Source organism: Kogia breviceps, chromosome X, assembly GCF_026419965.1.
Source record: "Kogia breviceps isolate mKogBre1 chromosome X, mKogBre1 haplotype 1, whole genome shotgun sequence".
NCBI lineage: Eukaryota > Metazoa > Chordata > Mammalia > Artiodactyla > Physeteridae > Kogia > Kogia breviceps.
Window position 1 is genome coordinate 1,301,075 of NC_081330.1, and position 18,008 is coordinate 1,319,082.

The window sequence follows — 18,008 nt, forward strand, 5'->3', positions numbered from 1 at the left end:
CTGATGTGTGCAGAGAGAGAGAGACAGAGGTGGGCAGGAAGGGGCCACATTCGTGACAACGGTGGAGGCCGTGCGGAAAAGCCGGGATCCCATCGGAGGGCTTCGGGAACCGAGGGACGGGCTTAAGCAGGAAGTCGGTGTGGAGTGACTTGTCCCTAAGGAAGACCCCTCAGGCAGAGATGAGGCAGGGAAGCCAGCTGATCTAGGTTCAGCTAGGTAGGAGGTAGTAGAGGGCAGTGGGCCTGTGGGGAAGAGACGGACTCCGGAGAAGTTCAGCGGGGTGACAGGAAAATGGTGGCCGCTGCAGTCGGGTAGGGAACAGAGAGTCCAGAGAAGTCAGCGGCTGCAGAGCCTGCTGGGACGAAGGTGGGGAGACGTCGGGCCGGGAACGGAGCTTGGCGCCTGGTGACTGCTCCAGAAAAGAGAGCGGGAGCAGCCGGAGCCTGCCATCCTCACGGGTGACGAGAGGAGGGACAGCCAGAGCTGAAGGCCTGTTGCTAAGACATGTAAACACGTTTCATGTGCTAGTGGGAAGGAGCCAGCGAAGGAGGAAAGATGGCAGATACTGCAAAGACCTAACAATCGCTGGAGCAGGTTCCTGAAGGCGCGGAAAAGATGGGATCCAGGGCCCAGGAGGTGGGTGGAGATGCTCTGAGCTTCCAGACCGTTCTTCCTGCACCCAGCCTCACGGCCAGCAGAGGGGAGTCAGCTGGGGAGCCTTTGTGTGACACCATCTGACCCTGTCCCACCTGGATCTCATGACCGCTCTCCACAGCCTCCCGCGCGAAACCGAAACTTCTGAGGAGGACCTCCCAGCGTCTCTCACAAGGCCCGCTTCTGGCCTTTCTGGACCGCCTTCGCCGTGCCCGTCGGCCCCCGGGCCGAGAACCGCTCTCCTCCAGCCCTCGGGGCCCTGCTCAGACGGCTCCTCCTCCCGGCAGCGCGCTCCGCCCTCCTCGCCGGGCCCAGGGGCGCTGCCTCCGCTGGGAGTGACCGCGCGCGGCGCCCCCGTGTGGCCGGGGCTCGTGACGGCGGCGGCGGCGGCGGCGGGAGACCTGGCGGAGGGCCCGGGCACCGCCCCTTCCGCCCCGCCGGGCGACGCACGAGGCCGGCTTAAAGGGGAAGTGAGTCAGTGTCCGCGGACTCGGCCGGCCGAGGCTCGCGCCCGCCGCGGCCCCGAGAGGCCCCGGCCCGGCGGCGGCGGCGGCGGCGGCGGCGGCGGCCATGGCCGGGGGGCCGGGCCCGGGAGACCCCGCGGTCCCCGGCGCCCAGCACTTCCTGTACGAGGTGCCGCCCTGGGTCATGTGCCGCTTCTACAAAGTGATGGACGCCCTGGAGCCCGCCGACTGGTGCCAGTTCGGTGGGTGGTGGCGGGCCGGCGGGGGCGGGGGCGGGGCCGGGCGGGGGGCGCGCGGGGCCCGGGCGCCCCGGCCTGACGCAACCCCCGCCCCGCAGCCGCCCTGATCGTACGCGACCAGACCGAGCTGCGGCTGTGCGAGCGCTCCGGGCAGCGCACGGCCAGCGTCCTGTGGCCCTGGATCAACCGCAACGCCCGCGTGGCCGACCTCGTGCGCATCCTCACGCACCTGCAGCTGCTCCGCGCGCGGGACATCATCACGGCATGTGAGCGCGCGGCCCCGGAGCCCCCGGGACCCCCAGAACCCCCAGGACCTCGGGAGAGGGGCCGCCCAGGGCCTCCCCTGGAGCTCCCCCCCCCCCCGCCGCCTGGGCCTAACAGCCCTTTCCTTCCTCTGCTTCCCAGGGCACCCTCCCGCCCCCTTTCTGCCCCCCACTGCCACCGCCCCGAGGCCTCACAGCATCTCTCCACCTTCTGAGGCCGCGGCCCCCAGCCCCCAGAAGTTGCACTCGTCGGCCTCCACCCTCCTCTCCCCAGGTAAGGCGGCTCCCGGGGGTTGGCCTGGTGAACCTGAGGAAAGGAGCCCCTTGACACTGGCCACGGCTGTAGATCCGGCCACTGGTCTCTGCCTGCCTCTCACCGGTGTGTTTATGAAGCTTTTCCAGGCTCCCAGACTCATTCTGACCCTGAGCTCGGCCCTGTCCCAAGCCCTGCTGCCCTCCAGCCACCACTGCCATCGCCAGCCCCTTCCTGTGTCAAGGTAGGTGGGTCCTGCCTCCACCCAGAGGCTTGAGACAAGCAGTGCGAAGGCAGCCTTTGGCACACTGGGGGTGGGCTAGGCAGAGGGGAGGAGGCGGGACCTCACCTGACCTGGGGTCTCTTCCCACAGCGGAGCCCAGACAGCCCAGTGTCGCTCCTGCAGGGGGCCCACTCCTCTTCGTTCTGCTGGCCCCTCCATGAGATTTGCCAGGGCACCCACAACTTCTCAGAGGAGCTGAAGATCGGGGAGGGCGGCTTTGGGTGTGTGTACCGGGCCGTGATGAGGAACACGGTATATGCTGTCAAGAGGCTAAAGGAGGTGTGTGTAGCGTCCAGGCAAAGGCTCTGGAAGGCTGTTAGCCCACCCTCACTTTTCTGGTCCTCCCCCCACTACCCCCAACGGCTCCTTTAGCCCTCTGACTTCCCGGTCCAAGGCCCCCGCCCCTTGCTTGTTCTGGGCCCCCAACAGGAGGCAGACGTGGAGTGGACCACGGTGCAGCAGAGCTTTGGGACCGAAGTGGAGCAGCTGTCGCGGTGAGCCTGTGGCGCCCCTCCTGGTGCAGGCAGCGGGAGGGGCCCACCAGCACCGAGTGTCGCGGGCCTGGCTTCCTCGGCCTCCCAGAGCCTGCCAGGCTCGGGACGTCCCCACGATGGTCAGACGGAAGGCGTGGTGGATGCTGGGGGCCAAGGTGCTCAGACCCCACTTTGTCAAGCAGGTTTCGTCATCCAAACATCGTGGACTTTGCTGGCTACTGTGCTCAGAGTGGCTTCTACTGCCTCGTCTATGGCTTCCTGCCCAACGGCTCCCTGGAAGACCGCCTCCACGTCCAGGTAGCCTCACCTAGCCTGGCACGTTGCGTCACGCTTGGCACCCGGGCAGAGCGGGACACGGGGCCTGGGCTCTCGGCCGCTGCGAGCGGGGCCCCTCCCTGCTGCTCCCGCATGCCCAGAAGCCTGGCTCGTGGTGCCTCTGAAAGGGGGTTCTGGACTCGGGGTAGCTCGACTCGGGCTTGTCCCCTTTGCAAGCATGGTAGCGGAAGGGTCGCGTCAGCGTTGCCCTGAGGGAAGGAGGCGATGGACAGCACCGGGGCCCCATCTAGGGAGGCACCCACAAGACGCGAGGGCTAACCGAACACAGGGCGGGAGCATCTCTAACCTCACGCTGAAGGGCTCAGGATAAGCGAGCACGCTGTGTGCGGGGAGGCGGGGAGAGAGCGTCCGACGACATCCTGATCACCCCCAGAGCCAGGACTGCCAGAGTCTGTGAGGGCTCCCCAGGGCATGATCCCAGCAGAAGGGGAAACTGAGGCCCAGAGAGTCAGCTGCTCGTCCAGACCCCTGGAGGGGTGGAGGGGAGGATGGGGGTCAAAGAACAGTGGCCCGCAGCCCCCCTTCTGCCCTTCCAGACCCAGGCCCGGCCCCCTCTCTCCTGGCCTCAGCGACTGGGCATCCTTCTGGGCACGGCCCGGGCAATTCAGTTTTTACATCAAGACAGCCCCAGCCTCATCCACGGAGACGTCAAGAGGTGAGGAGGGGACACAGCCAGGCCCCCGGGGCCTCGCAGAGTGGCAGGAACATAGGCTACGGCAAGGGGTGACGCTCCCAAACCTTCCGCCGGCCCGGAGCCGTGGTGCCTGCTCGTGACTCAGGTCGGCGATGGCAGGGCTGGGGGCTCTGGTCACTGAGTACCCGGCGCGGGACAGGTGTGGAAGCGGAGGCCAACTACGGGCCCCACTGATGAACAGGGGCTGAGCTGTGTGAGGCTGCTCTGGGGGCCACGTGCTCGGAGCCCCAGGTGTCTGGAACGCTCGGGCGCACCAGCCACCGTCTGCAGTCTGATTTTGTCAGGACCAGGCAGGTGGCGAGGGGGGTCACGGAGTGGGCCGGGGCCAAGGCCGGGCCGACACCACTCCCTTCCCTCCCCAAGTTCCAACGTCCTTCTGGATGAGAGACTGATGCCCAAACTGGGGGACTTTGGCCTGGCCCGTCTCAGCCGGTTTGCAGGCGCCAGCCCCAGCCGGAGCAGCGCTGTGGCCCGGACTCGCACCGTATGCGGCACCCTGGCGTACCTGCCCGAGGAGTACGTCAAGACGGGGAGGCTGGCCGTGGAGACCGACACCTTCAGTTTCGGCGTGGTGAGCCCCTGGGCCCTCTGAGGAGGCTTCAGCTCCAGGGCCCCGCCCTCGTTTCACGTTTGTACTTTTGAATTCTTTCGTTTCCAGTGGGCCCTCCAAACTGCCAGAGCTTTAGTCCCACGGCTGTGGCTCTGTGGCTCTGTCCCTGCTGGGAGTCGGTCCTCGTGTGCCTGTCAGCCCCGGTCCACGCCCAGCAGCCCCTCTCCGTCCACCGTGCACCCCATCCCCCCCCAGCGGCCCTCTCCGTCCACCGTGCACCCCATCCCCCCCCAGCGGCCCCGCCTGCCCCGCCCTCCAGCCTGTCCTCTCTCCAGGTGGTGCTGGAGACCCTGGCCGGCCAGAGGGCTGTGAGGATGCACGGTGCCCAGACTAAGTATCTGGTGAGCCTCCCGAGGCGGGGCAAGGAGAGAGGGAGGCGGGGAGGGAGAGAGGGGGGCGGGGCGGGGAGAGAGGGGGCGGGGCATGGAGAGACGGGGGGGCGGGGAGGTGCTGCTCCGGGCGACAGACAGGTGTAGACCCGGAGGGCGGGAGGGCGGAATGATCTGGAACGCAGTGCCCCACGGGAGCCAGCCTCTGCCACTGCTGACTCATCCTTGAAAATAGGCAGGGCCCCAGACGGCTTCATTTACCTTGCTGAGGAGAAACCTGTCTGTCCTCTTGGATGCCGCGGGCCTTTCCAGACCCCGCCTGGGCTGGGGACGGGCGAGGAGGGCCCCAGCCACGGTGGAAAACGGAACAGGGCGGGCGCGCGGGGATGGGAGAGGCTGTGGCAGAGAATGGGGCCGCCTCTGAGAAGCCCTCCCGGGTGCTGTGGAGCGGGTCCCAGCTGCCCGGGGCCTGACCTGGAGCCAGGCCCGCCTCCGCTCGGTGTCCGCTCAGTCGCTGCGTGTGCTTCACGCTTTACAAGCTGGTGTGATTCCTGGTCTTCTGCTCCGGCCTTGGGGCTATTTCTATTTCTGTCCCTTGCCGGGTCTTGGTGGGTCTGTGCCACAGCCGACGCGATCTTTCGTAACTGTGAGGAGACTGCGGAAGCCCCTTTACCTGCCCACCATCAGCCCTCTCCCTGTCCTCCAGACTTGGGCCGGCTCCCCGATGCCTGCCCCAGGGCCTTTGTAAGAGCCTTTCCCTCTGCCTGAAAGGCCACCTCCCCCCCCAACCCCAATCTTTCCTCCCAGTCCTTCCCCTCTCAGAGCTCAAGGTGGCCTCTGGTCCTGTTCCCACCCCTCTCAGCTCCGCCCTCTCCGGCTAGTTCGTCCCTTTAGATCCCCGCTGAAGTGTCACTTGCTTGGGTCCCAGTTGAAACCCCCGTGGGCCTCCCTGCCGCAGTTTCCATTGGTTAAGAGGCATCTTAGCGTCTCTCCCCTCCCAGGAAGTGAGCTCTGTGAAAGTGGGCCCGGGTGCCGTGTGTGTGGCTGGATCCCTGGGGCCTGGGGCAGCACTGGGCACCAGCGACGAGGGTCTGGGGGTCTCAGCAGAAGGCGTGGCGCCCGGTGACCACACTCACGTTACGTGTCCCGCAGAAAGACCTAGTTGAAGAGGAAGCCGAGGAGGCTGGTTTGGCCCTGAAAAGCACGCAGAGCACACTCCAAGAAGGTCTGGCCCCAGATGCCTGGGCCGCCCCGATCGCCACCCAGATCTACAAGAAGCACCTGGACCCCAGGCCCGGGCCGTGCCCACCAGAGCTGGGCCTGGCCCTGGGCCGGCTGGCTTGCTGCTGCCTGCACCGCCGGGCCAAGAGGAGACCCCCCATGACCCAGGTAGTCCTTTGAGGCAGGGGGAAGGGAAGCAGCTGAGATGCCAGCCCCACCCTCCGCCCACCCACCCCGCGCCGTGGGGGAGCGTGGCCCGCTGGAGATGCCACATTCCTGCCACTGCCGTGTAGGGAGCCAAACTCAGCCCCTCGCAGACCCCTTTCTGGAGGAAGTCTCCAGATGTCCCTTGCCTGCCTGTGCTTCTGCTAGGGGTGGCCAGAGCTCCACTGAACCCCACCTGGTACACAGAGGGAGGCGAGAGGCTTTTACTGCACCCCCTTCTGGGCGCGCTTTGCCGCTGCATCTACCTTTTTGAGTCCCCTCCCCATCACCCACCTCTCTCTCTCTGAGAAGAGGAAGAAGCCCCATTTGAGGGCATCAGGGGAGCGAGGTTCGCTTCCGAGAAGACAGAGAAGCCATTCCAAGCCCTTAGTTTTGGCGGCTACAACTGTCTTCTGCAGCCCTGACCCAGAGCCGCGGTGCAGTTTGAGCACCTTCTGTGAGGACCGTGACTGGTGTGCGCGGCCGAGCCTGGGCCACTCGCCCTGAGAGCCCCTCTCCCTCCTCGCAGGTGTACCAGAGGCTGGAGGAGCTGCAGGCAGCCGTGGCCGCGCCGCCTCTGGAGCCAGAGGCCGCCGGCCGCAGCCCCCCTTCCCCTCAGGAGAACTCGTACGTGTCCACCACTGGCAGCGCCCTGAGCAGCGGCGGCCCATGGCAGCCCCCGGCGGCGCCCTCGGGAGCCCTGGCCCAGGCTCCAGAGCGGCCGCACAAAGGCGCCAACCAGCCCGTGGAGAGCGACGAGAGCACGTCCGGCCTGTGTGCTGCCCTGCGTTCCTGGCATCTGACCCCAAGCTGCCCCCCGGGCCCAGCCCGGCCAGACAGCCCCGGCCCAGGGGCCGCCGTGTGGGCGCCAGCACCCCTCGGGCAGGCTGGCTGTTCTCAAGGGGATGCCACCCGAGAGTCGAGCTGGGGGAGCGGCCCGGGGCTCCAGCCCACAGCTATGGAAGGTACCTGGGGACACATGCCCAGAAGAGGGACCAGTGGCCTCCTTTGGTGGCAGTCCCCATCTTCCCCACCCCCGGCCTTCTGGGAGGAGAGAGCTGGGGCCTACCGTTAAGCTCCCTGTGTCCTTAGCGAGTTCCAGGCCACTCTCTTGGGGAGGCCCCGCACCCGGCCTTGGAAAGGCCCACAGAGGACGGTCCTGTGCTGTCTCATCTCCCCAGACCGCAGCCCCAGCCGGCTGAGGAGAGGCCAGGACCTTGCTCCCCGAAAGCCAGGGGCAAGGAAGGCCCAGTCCAGGACTGGGCTCCAGGCCCAGCAGCTAGCCAGGGCCCTGGCACGGCCCCTTCCAGGCCCCGCTCTCAGAGCGCCGAGGACCTCTGTCCTCCCAAAGGGCAGGGAACTGGGCTGGGGACCGGGAAGGCTCATGGGGCCAGAAGTGTCAGCAGGGAGTTCCAGGGCCGTCGGCCCCTGTGGCTCAGGGGGCCCTCTCTCCACCCCAGGACCGCTCCTGGGCAGCTCCACGTCGTCACCGCCCCCCCAGATTGTCATCAACCCGGCGCGACAGAAGATGCTGCAGAAGCTGGCCTTGTACGAGGATGGGGTCCTAGACAGCCTGCAGCTGCTGTCGTCTAGCTCCCTCCCAGGTACCCCAGGACCGTGCTCTGCGGCCAGGCGGCTGGCCTCTGGGCCACTCGGAGCTTTCGTTCTGCTGGGGCCCAGATGGGGCCCTCGCTCCCCGAGCCCGTCACCCCCTCAAACAGCGGCTGGGAGCCCGGCCGGCCCCCACGCCTCCTTTGGGAAATCGTGTATTCTGGGTACAGGCCTGTCCCGGCTCCCTCGCCTCCTCCTGACGACACGCACCTTCCCTTAGCCTGGGGGTGCCAGCAGCCCCCGTGCTCCCAGAATACAGGCAGCCCCCGCAGCCACGTTCCATTCCAGGTGCTGTTCCAAGAAGTGCTGCTTAGGAACAGGAATCTCTAATTCCAGAGAGCACCCCGGGAGCAAGGGGGAGGCGCTGCCCAGCCCTTGAGCACCTCCCCCTGTTTGCTAACCGACTGGCATTTCTTTCCCCCCCCCCCCCACCCGCTCTGCAGACTTGGGCCTGGAGCGCCAGAACAGACAGGGGCCCGAAGAGAGTGATGAGTTTCAGAGCTGAACTGTCCGCCGGGTCAGATCCCTAAACCCGGAAGTCAAAGTTCTCATGGTTGGAAGTTCTCACAGCTTGCGATCGCTCGGCAGCCTTGGGGGCTCCATCCTCACGGAGGAGGGAAGGTGGCGGCCCTGCTGCTCTTGGGGCGTGGGCACAGGCAGGGCTCAGGGCCCCCCGGGCCGGCTGCTGCTGGCTGTCAGCAGGGCAGGACACCTCAACAGCCTGCCTTCAGGCCAGCATTCGCGGGAGAGGAAAGCCGATGTCGTTGGAGGGGCCGGTGCGGGGAGGAGGGCAGGTCTGAAGGCTGTTGGCTACACAGGCCAAGGAGGAGAGGTGAGTGGTCCAGTGGGACTAGCGGGGTGCCAGCTCCCCTGAGAGTTGGGCGGGGCTTCTGCAGCCCAGGCCTACAGCAGCAGCCCTTGGCCCTTCTTTTCAGACCTTGCTGAAGCCCTGGGGAAAAGCAGCCGCTCTGATGACAGGAGCCAGTGGGGCCAGGGGCCCTCCCAGCTGCTTATAATTGGGAAGGGGAGCGTGAGGTGTGGCTGTCCCGTGGTTCAGTCCACTAACCAGAAGCGGGGGTTCTGAGAGGCGCCAGCGAGTGCAGCAGCGCCTCCCATCAGGCTGGCGTCCGCAGGCTTCCCCAGGGAGCCGGGAGCCAGCCTAACAGGCCACCGAGCCGGGTCGGGCTCCAGAGGCCACAGGCTCAGCCTCAGGCCCGGGCGCTGCTTGTGACAGAGGGGCCACTACCCCAGGTTCGGCTAGGCCCAAGCCTTGTGTTACCCAGACAGTGAGAAGCCCCAAGACAGCAGGAAGTTGGGAGCAAGACGGAGAGGAAGGAAAATAAAAATGGGACTCACATTTTTTAGAAGCAAGTCAGCGTTCGTGTAACTGAATGTCTTTGAAAGTAGCCCAGGGCTGTAGCACAGGCTTCAAATGATTTTGTGTCTGCAATCATGAGTCACACTACATGCCCCACGAAGCTAGGCATTGGTGAAGTCCAAGCGGTCCTGGAGTAATAAAAACTTACACTTTGATCTCTGGCTGTACTTGTAGGCTTTGTGGCACTGAAAGCCTTGAGCTTTTCCAGTGCTTTTGATCTCAGTGTTCTTGACCGTCCAAACCCAGACCCCAGCCTCCCACCCCCGGACCCTCTGGAGGTTCTTGTTTGCACTCCCATTAAGCCGCCATGCTGGTGGCAGATCCACAACACTACTACCCAGCAGTACTTTCGCAGGTTGTTAAATTTTCCCTATTTTACGGATCTTGACGCTATTGTAAATGGTATTTTTGTTTCGTTTTCTAGTTGATCATTAACAGTGTATAAGAAACACAACTGAGTTTTGTATATTGGCTTTGCGTTCTGTGGCCTTGGCTTCAGTTCACACCTTAGCTCTAGTAGTTTTTTGGTGAGTACCTTGGGAGAGTTTACGCGCACAATCATCTCATCTGCAAATAAAGACAGTTTCACCTCTTCCTTTCCGTTCTGTATGCCTTTCAGTTTTTTCTTTTCTAATTAATTAGTTAATTAGTTAGTTAGTTAGTTAATTAATTTGGCTGCACCGCGCAGCTTGCGGGATCGTGGTTCCCTGACCAGGGATTGAACCTGGGCCCATGGCAGTGAAAGCGCGGAGTCCTAACCACTGGACCACCGGGGAATTCCCTCATTTCTTGTTCTTGCCTTGTTACACTTGCTAGGCCCTCTGGTCAAATGTTGAATAGAAGTGGTGAAAGTGGACATCCTTGCCTTGTTCTCAATGTTAGGGGGCAAAGTGTTGGCTTTCACCATTAAGTATGCTGCTACCTATAGGATCGTCATAGATGTACTTTGTCAATGTGGTAAACCCCATACATCGATCTTCCAATATTAAACCAACTTTGTATTCCTTAGATAAAAACAGCACTTGGTCATGATGTGTTATCCTTTTATATATTGCTGAATTCCACTTGCTAATATCTCTTGAGAATTTTTGCATCTGTGTTCATGAGGGGTATTGATCTGTAGTTGTCTGGTAATATCTTTATCTGGTTTTGGTGTCAGGGCCTCATAAAATAAGTTGGAAAGTGTCTCCTCCTCCTCCTGTGTTCTTAAAGGGCTTGTGTATCCTCCGTGTTACTTCTTTTTTTTTTTTTTTCCAATATTTATTTATTTGGTTGCACCAAGCCTTAGTTGCGGCAAGCAGGCTCCTTAGTTGTGGAATGCATGTGGGATCCAGTTCCCTGACCAGAGATCGAATCCAGGCCCCCTGCATTGGGAGTGCAGAGTCTTAGCCACTGCGCCACCAGGGAGGGCCTCAGTGTTACTTCTTTAAATGTTTGATGGATTCACCAGTGAAGTCATCTGCACCTGGAGTTTTCTTTGTGGGAAGGTTTTTCATTATAAGTTCAATTTCTTTAATTAGATATGAGGCCCTTCAGATTTTGTTTCTTCATGGGCCAGTTTTCGTAACTTGCGTCTTGCAAAGAATTTGCCCATTTCATCTCAGTTGGTATAAACTTAATAATCCCCCCTTACCCTTTTATGTCTGTAGGATCTATAGCAAAAGCCCCACTTTCATCCCCAATGTTGGTAATTTTTGTCTTTCCTTTTTTTTTGATCAGCCTGAATAGAGGCTTATCAATTTTATTGATCATTTCAAGGAAGCAAGTTTGGTTTCACTGATTTTTCTCCATTGTTTGCCCATTTTCTGTTTTATTGATTTTCCACTCTTTATCATTTCCTTTCTTTTACTTGTTTTAGAGTAATAAATCTTATTTTGCTCATCTTTTTTCAGCTTCTTGAAGCATAACCTTAAATCACTGACTTTAAACCTTTTTTTTTTTCTAACATAAGCATTTAAAGTTATAAATTCCCTTGGAGAACACCTTTTGCTGCATTCTACTCGTTTGGATAAGTTCTGTTTTCATTATCATTCAGTTCATAATGTTTTCTAATTTTCCTGGTGATTATTTCTTTAACCAATATCTTACTTAGAAGTGAATTTAGTTTCCAAATCTTTGAGAACTTTTCCAGACATCTTTTTGTTATGTGTTTTTAATTCTGTTGTGGTCAGAGAATTTACTCCGTAGAGTTGCATTTCTTTCACGATTATCAAGACTTGTTTTATGGCTTAACCTATGGTTTAGCGTGGTGAATGTTCCACGTGTATTTGCAAAGAGCATATACAGCAGGCGGGTGGAGTGGTCTTTAAACGTCAGGTCAAGGTGGTTGATAGTGTTCCAGTCTCTGACAGACTGAGAGAAAAGGATCACAGTCTCCAATTGTAATTGTGAATTTGTCTTTCTCCTTTCAGTTCTCTCAGATTTTGCTACATGTATTTTGAAGCTATCATTGGGTGCATACACATTTAGGATCGTTGTGTTCTTGATAAATTGGCTGTTTTATTATCATTTAATGCCCCTCTTTATCTCTGCTAATGTTCTTTCTTTTGACACCTGCTTTATCTGCTATGAATATGAGTGGCTACTCCCAACTTCCTTATGCCTAATTTGTTCCGTGGTATAACTTTTTCGGTTCTTTTAACCTATCTGTGTCTTTGTACTTAAAGTACAGTTATAGATGCATATGGTTTGGTGTTATGTTTTGTTTTGTTTTGTTTTTTTGTCTGTTTGTTTCTTTTTCAGTCTTACTTTTTTTTTAGAATCAATTTTATTTATTTGTTTTTGGTTGTGTTGGGTGTTCGTTGCCGCACGCGGGCTTTCTCTAGCTGCGGCGAGCGGGGGCTACTCTTCGTTGCAGCGCGCGGGCTTCTCATTGTGGTGGCTTCTCTTGTTGTGGAGCACGGGCTGTAGGCGGGCGTGCGAGCTTCAGTAATTGTGGCCTGTGGGCTCAGTACTTGTGGCTCGGGGGCTCTAGAGCGCAGGCTCAGTAGTTGTGGCCAACAGGCTTAGTTGCTCCGCAGCATGTGAGGTCTTCCCGGACCAGGGCTCGAACCCGTGTCCCCTGCATAGGCAGGCGGATTCTTAACCACTGCACCACCAGGGAAGTCCCTCAGTCTTACTTTTATAACCACTCTCATAATCTCTGCCTTTTAATTGGTCTGTTTAATCCACTTACATGCGATGGTTGGGTTTAAGTCTGTCATCTTGCTATTTATTTTCTATTTGTCCCATCTGTTCTTTGTTCCTTTTCTCCTCTGTTCCTGATTCTTTGGATTAGTCAAATACTTCTGGTCTTCTCGTTTTTCTCTGCTGTTGGCTTGCTAGCTCTCATAACTGAGACCACTGGCTCCGCTCCGGAGCCCCGTGTTCGTGCACCATGTTCTGGAAAGTACGTCCAGGCGGAAGGGCAGGCTGCTCGTAGCGGTCACCACGTTCGTTTTCCTTCTGGCCACGGTCCTGCACTGCCTGTTGGCCGATATCTGAACATAGTTGTTTCAAATATTTTGACTGGTTTCCTAGTTGTTCACACTGACAGGGCTCTTCTGGCCAGAATCAGAACTTTCCCCTCTTTTCTGAGGAATTCTTCAATCCTGAGATCACCCCATCTTTCTCCTGCAGGATCCATTTCTTCCTCCCTCTTGGATCTGCTTTCATCAGCTCACTGACTTTGTATAGCTGTAAACAGCCAGGTGACAGCCACTGCTGAGATCTAAGTTGGTACCAGTTATCTGTTGTTCCAAAGCACCTGGAAGTCGAGGGGCTGAAACGATGACATTAACTTTGCCTGTGGACTTGCAACCGGGGCGGGGCTCCGCTGGGGCAGCTCAGTGTCAGCTCGAGTGACCAGAAGGCTGGTGGTCGATGCTGCTGGTTGGCCAGGGACCCCGCCGGGACTAGGATGCCTACACATACCTCTTCCCTGTGGCCGTGTGGCTTCTTCCCAGCACGGGGCTGGCTTCTAAGACTGAACATCTTGCGGCAGCCTGCTGGAGGCTGTGTCGCCTTTCATGGTCTGCTTTCTGTTGCACCCTCGGGGGGAGGGGGGGGAAGGAATTACAGTCCAGCTTTTGATGGGAGGGGTGTCAAGTTTCAGGGACGGGTTGAAAAGCAGCCCAAGGGCATTTCCGTCACCCTGCAAAGGTCCCTCACGCGAGAGGAGCTCTAGGCTGCCTTCAGACACATGGATGAGTCTGCTGTGTTCTTGAACTGCCCATAAATGGAACCGTGTAGCACGGGCCCTTTCGTGCCCAGCTTCTTTCACTCGGCACATAGTTTTGAGATGCAGCCGTGCTGTTGCGAGCAGCAGTAGCTGAGGGGCTATCATGCCCGAGGGGTGTTCTGTTGTAGAAACAGACCACATTTCGTCCCTTCTCGCCCTCACGGACATCTGGGTTGTTTTCACTTTGGTGCCGGTATAAATAAGGGTTCCCTGGACGTTTTCATGCGTGTCTTGGTTATGGATGCCCCCCTTCCTCTTGGATGTTACATCCGTTAGGGTTTAGGCCGAGAGGCCGAGCGACTGTTGGTAAGAGAATAATCGTCCCACATACGCTTATAGACCTGCAAATCTACATGAGGCTGTGGCTTCTGCCTCTGGCGTTGGGCCTCAGGTCAGCAGCCCTGGCCTCTGGAAGGGAGAGACAGCCGTTCGTGGGAGAGCAAACCCGAATGGAGCCTGCATTCTTTCTCGCTGTATCCAAGTGCTGGCGATGCAGGTGGCCTGCAGACAAGCGGGCACCCCACAGCTCAGGGTCACGCACGCAGCTGGCCTGGAATTTGGACCCGTGGGAAGCGCTGCTGGGGGTTGCTGCCCCCTAGCTGCCAGATCCCATGCAGATTTCTCCTGTGGCCAACCCTGCCCTGGGACCGCACCGCGAGCGGGACGCTGGGAAACGGCGTTTCGTTTCAGCTAGAGTGACGCAGTACCAGAGTAGCCCCAGCACGCGTACTGGGAGCAGGGCTGCTGCGCCCCGCGGGATGCGTGCGGTCAGTTTTGGCAGATTTCTGACCGACGTGTTGCTGAGTGGCTTCCCCAGCAGCCTGTGAGAGTTCCAGTTGCTCCACATCCTCACCAGCACTTGGTGTTCTCAGCACGTTTCCATCGCAATCATTCTAACAGGGGTTAGACTCGGTGTGGTTGGAGTTTGCATTTCCCCGGTGACTGATGACGAACGTCAGCTCGTTTGCTTATTGGCCACCTGGAGGTCCTCTCCTGGGAAAGGCACACTGTGTGATGAGGTCCTTGTCCTTGCCGATACGCGGCGCTTCTGTGTCCACTCAGAGGATTGGTCTTGGATGATACGTGTCCCATAGGATCTTTGGCCACTCGGGAGTTTACCTTTGCACTCTCTAATGACGTCTTTTGATGAACAATTCTTAATTTTAGTGAAGTTCAACATGTTGATCTTTTCTGTTTGGGTTACTGCTTTCTGTGCTCTGTTCAAGGTCATGAAGATATTCTTCTTGGACTTCTAGACACTTCTAGACACATTGCTTTACGTTTCCTGTTTAGGTCCATGCTATATCTCGAATTGATTTTTGCTTCTGGTGGCAGGCCCGCATCAAGCTGTCCTTTTTTCCCCACATGGATGTCCAGTCTGTCCCACACCCGTTGGTAAAAAGACCATCCTTCCCCACTGGATCAAAGTGGGGACTTTGTCATCAATCTGCGGGCCAGATCTGGCCTCTGTTCCACGACACCAGGCTCTCCGGTGACCCTCTACCAGCAGCAGCCCAGTCTCATCGCTGCAGCCTTAGAGGGAGTCTCAGCTGCTGTGAGTGGTGAGCCCTCAGCTTTGTTCTTCCCCCAGGCTGTCGTCGTTCTCCTGGGCCCTTTGCATTTCCGTATAGATTGCAGAGCAGTTGGAACTCTCCTCCACTGCTGGTGGGAATGTAAAACGGGTCACAGCCACTTTGGAAAACGGTGTGGCAGTGTCTTAAAATGTTATCATGCACTTACACCGTGATACAGCTCTTCCCCCCGCTAACATCGATCCGAGAGAAACGAAGTCTATGTCCACACGGAAACCTGTTCACGAATGCTCACAGCTGCTCCCGTCACAACAGCCAGACCGTGGAAACAATCCAAAAGGCCATCAGGTGACGGGATAAACAAATTGTGTGTTCACACAACAGAAGAAAACTTAGCAATAAAAAGGAACAGACTGTTGGACTCAGAATAACCACGCGGAGTGAAAGGAGCGTATGCACACTGGATAAATCCATTTATACACAGTTCCAGGAAACGCAGACTCGCCTCTCCTGACACAGGCTGACCGGTGGCGGCCTGGGGCTGGGCGGGCAGGGAGCGAAGGGAGGGGAGGGTCACCGGGAGCCAGAGGAAACTTTTGGAGGTCATGGATATGGCCATTCTCTCAGTTGTGGTGACGGTTTCACAGATAGAACTTTCAAAGACTAGGCTTTAAACTACGTGCAGTTGATTTCATGTAAGTTTTACCTCAATATAGCTGTTTCTTCAAAATACAGCGCGACTCTTTTAAGGAACATATTGTCGGGGTTTTTTTTCCATTTAATCCAGCCTGGCAATCATTGTTTATTCATTGGCATTTTAATGCAGTTGCCCGTGTGTGTGTGTGTGTGTGTGTGTGTGTGTGTGTGTGTGTGTATTTATTTATTTTTAAATTTATCTTTGCTGTGTTGGGTCTTCATTTCTGCGCGAGGGCTTTCTCTAGCTGCGGCGAGCGGGGGCCACTCTTCTTTGCGGTACGCGGGCCTCTCACTGTTGTGGCCTCTCCCGTTGCGGAGCACAGGCTCCGGACGCGCAGGCTCAGCGGCCGCGGCTCACGGGCCCAGCCGCTCCGCGGCACGTGGGATCCTCCCGGACCGGGGCACGAACCCGCGCCCCCTGCATCGGCAGGCGGGCTCCCAACCACTGCGCCACCAGGGAAGCCCTGTGTGTATGTTTGTTGTGGTAAAATACACATGACAGAGTATTTATCGTGTGAACCATTTGGATCCGATTCAGTTGCACAGGATACATTCACAGTGTTGCGTAACCATCACCACTAGCGAAACCCCCAAACTTTTTCATCATCTCCAACATAAACCCTGTGCCCACTAACCAGTGACGCCCCATTCTCCCTCCTGAGATGGCCATGTTGTCCCATCTGCTCTTTGTTCCTTCCTTTTTCCTTTCTCACCTTCTTTCAGTGTCACTTGTGTCATCCTTCTTGGGTCCCCCTTGCCCTGGTTCTGCTGTCTTTGCGTTGGTGTGGTTTGACTTATGCTGTGTTTACCTCCTAGAGTCCCCTTCTAACGCTCTGCATGCCTTCCCGCAGCTCTGGTCTTCCACCCTGGATCCCTCCTTCCCTCCCTTGCTTTCTTTCTCAGATGATTTCATTTCTTGACCGAAAATAAGGTCACGAAAATAATCAGAGGATAACATCACCATAGGAGCCATTAAGGAGCACGATCCATCCTCAGGTGTTTTCTGACCGTGACTACTGCAAACCACCAAAAGCCCCTATGGCTCCCGTGGCCTAGACGTCAGTACTTTTGGAATAACACTTCATTTTTTATATTTTTTAAATAAATTTATTTTATTTAATTTTGGCTGCATTGGGTCGTTGCTGCGCGCGGGCTTTCTCTAGGTGCGGCGAGCGGGGGCTACTCTTCGTTGCGGCGCGCGGGCTTCTCATTGCGGCGGCTTCTCTCGTTGCGGAGCACGGGCTCTAGGTGCGCGGGCTTCAGTAGTTGCGGCACGTGGGCTCCAGAGCGCAGGCTCAGCAGCCACGGCTCACGGGCCCAGCCGCTCCGCGGCACGTGGGATCCTCCCGGACCGGGGCACGAACCCGTGTCCCCTGCACTGGCAGGCGGACTCTTAACCACTGCGCCACGAGCGAAGTCCCGAGACCACATTTTGTTTATCCATTCTTCCATAGATGGAAATGTGGGTTGTTTCCACTTTGGGGCTGCTATGAATAGTGCCGCTATGAACGTTTGTGTATAAGTTTTCCTGTGGCTGTGTTTCATTTCTCTGGGAGTGGAGTTGCTAGGTGATATGGTAACGTATGTGTAACATTTTGAGGACCTATTTCCACAAGGGCTGCGCCACTTTACAGCCACCCCAGCAGCCTGTGAGGGCTGTAATTCGTCCGTGTCCTCACCAGCCCCACGTGACAGTCTGTCCTTTCGATGATAGCCATTCTAGTAGGGGTGAAGGACTAGCTTATTGAAGTTTGGGTTTCTGCTTCCTTAGTGACCAATGACGTTGAACATCCTTTCACGGGCAGGGTCATTTTCCTTCAGCCTGAAGGAAATACTACCCGCAGTATTTCTTACAGGACAGGTAGGCTGGCGTTGAGTTGCCCCAGCGTTTGCCTGAAACGTATTTATTTTGCGTTCATCTTTAAAGGCTATTTTGCTCGGTATAGAGCTCCAGGTTGGCAGTTTTTCTCTTTCAACACTTTGAAATATATTATCCCATCAGCTTTCATTATTTCTGCTGAAAAGCTGTCATCATTCTTACTACGGTGCCTCTGCAGTCGGTCCGTGCGGTGTTTCCCTCTAGGCGCTTTCCGTAGTTCTTCTCCGTCTTGGATTTTCAGCGCTCTGACTGTGTGACGCGCTTCGTGCCTAGCTGGGATTTTCTTGCTGTCTGTGCTGCGTAATGTTTGTAACCTCCTTGAACCCGGCCTTTGATGTCTTTCCGTCCTCTTTCCTCTGCTGCTGGAGAACCATCCAGGGTGACTCTGGCGTGCACCCTCGTCTCAGGGATTGTAGCCCCTCAAGTCAGGCCTTTGCCGCTTGCTTGTTCTCTGGTGCCTTCAAATGGTTCTTTAAAAATATACATTTTGGGCTTCCCTGGTGGCGCAGTGGTTGAGAGTCCGCCTGCCGATGCGGGGGACGCGGGTTCGTGCCCCGGTCCGGGAGGATCCCACGTGCCGCGGAGCGGCCGGGCCCGTGAGCCGTGGCCGCTGCGCCTGCGCGTCCGGAGCCTGCGCTCCCCAATTGGA

At 57.7% G+C, this 18,008-nt stretch overlaps 1 protein-coding gene across 2 annotated transcripts; it reads left to right on the forward strand.

Moving 5' to 3' along the window:
* Positions 1 to 1,213: 1,213 nt before the first annotated feature.
* On the forward strand, positions 1,214 to 9,628 carry IRAK1 (interleukin 1 receptor associated kinase 1). 2 transcript variants are annotated; one of them, XM_067023950.1, is made up of 14 exons: positions 1,214 to 1,360; positions 1,456 to 1,623; positions 1,763 to 1,894; positions 2,014 to 2,117; positions 2,247 to 2,435; positions 2,586 to 2,650; positions 2,833 to 2,947; positions 3,523 to 3,641; positions 4,044 to 4,251; positions 4,566 to 4,631; positions 5,772 to 6,008; positions 6,574 to 7,009; positions 7,484 to 7,648; positions 8,099 to 9,628. In XM_067023950.1, exons 1-14 carry the CDS (start codon positions 1,225 to 1,227, stop codon positions 8,158 to 8,160), a joined length of 2,202 nt encoding a protein of 733 aa, XP_066880051.1. In that variant the 5' UTR covers positions 1,214 to 1,224; the 3' UTR covers positions 8,161 to 9,628. The 2 variants fall into 2 exon arrangements, with proteins under 2 accessions (XP_066880051.1, XP_058907450.1); XM_059051467.2 differs by having other exon boundaries at positions 7,505 to 7,648.
* Positions 9,629 to 18,008: the final 8,380 nt, after the last annotated feature.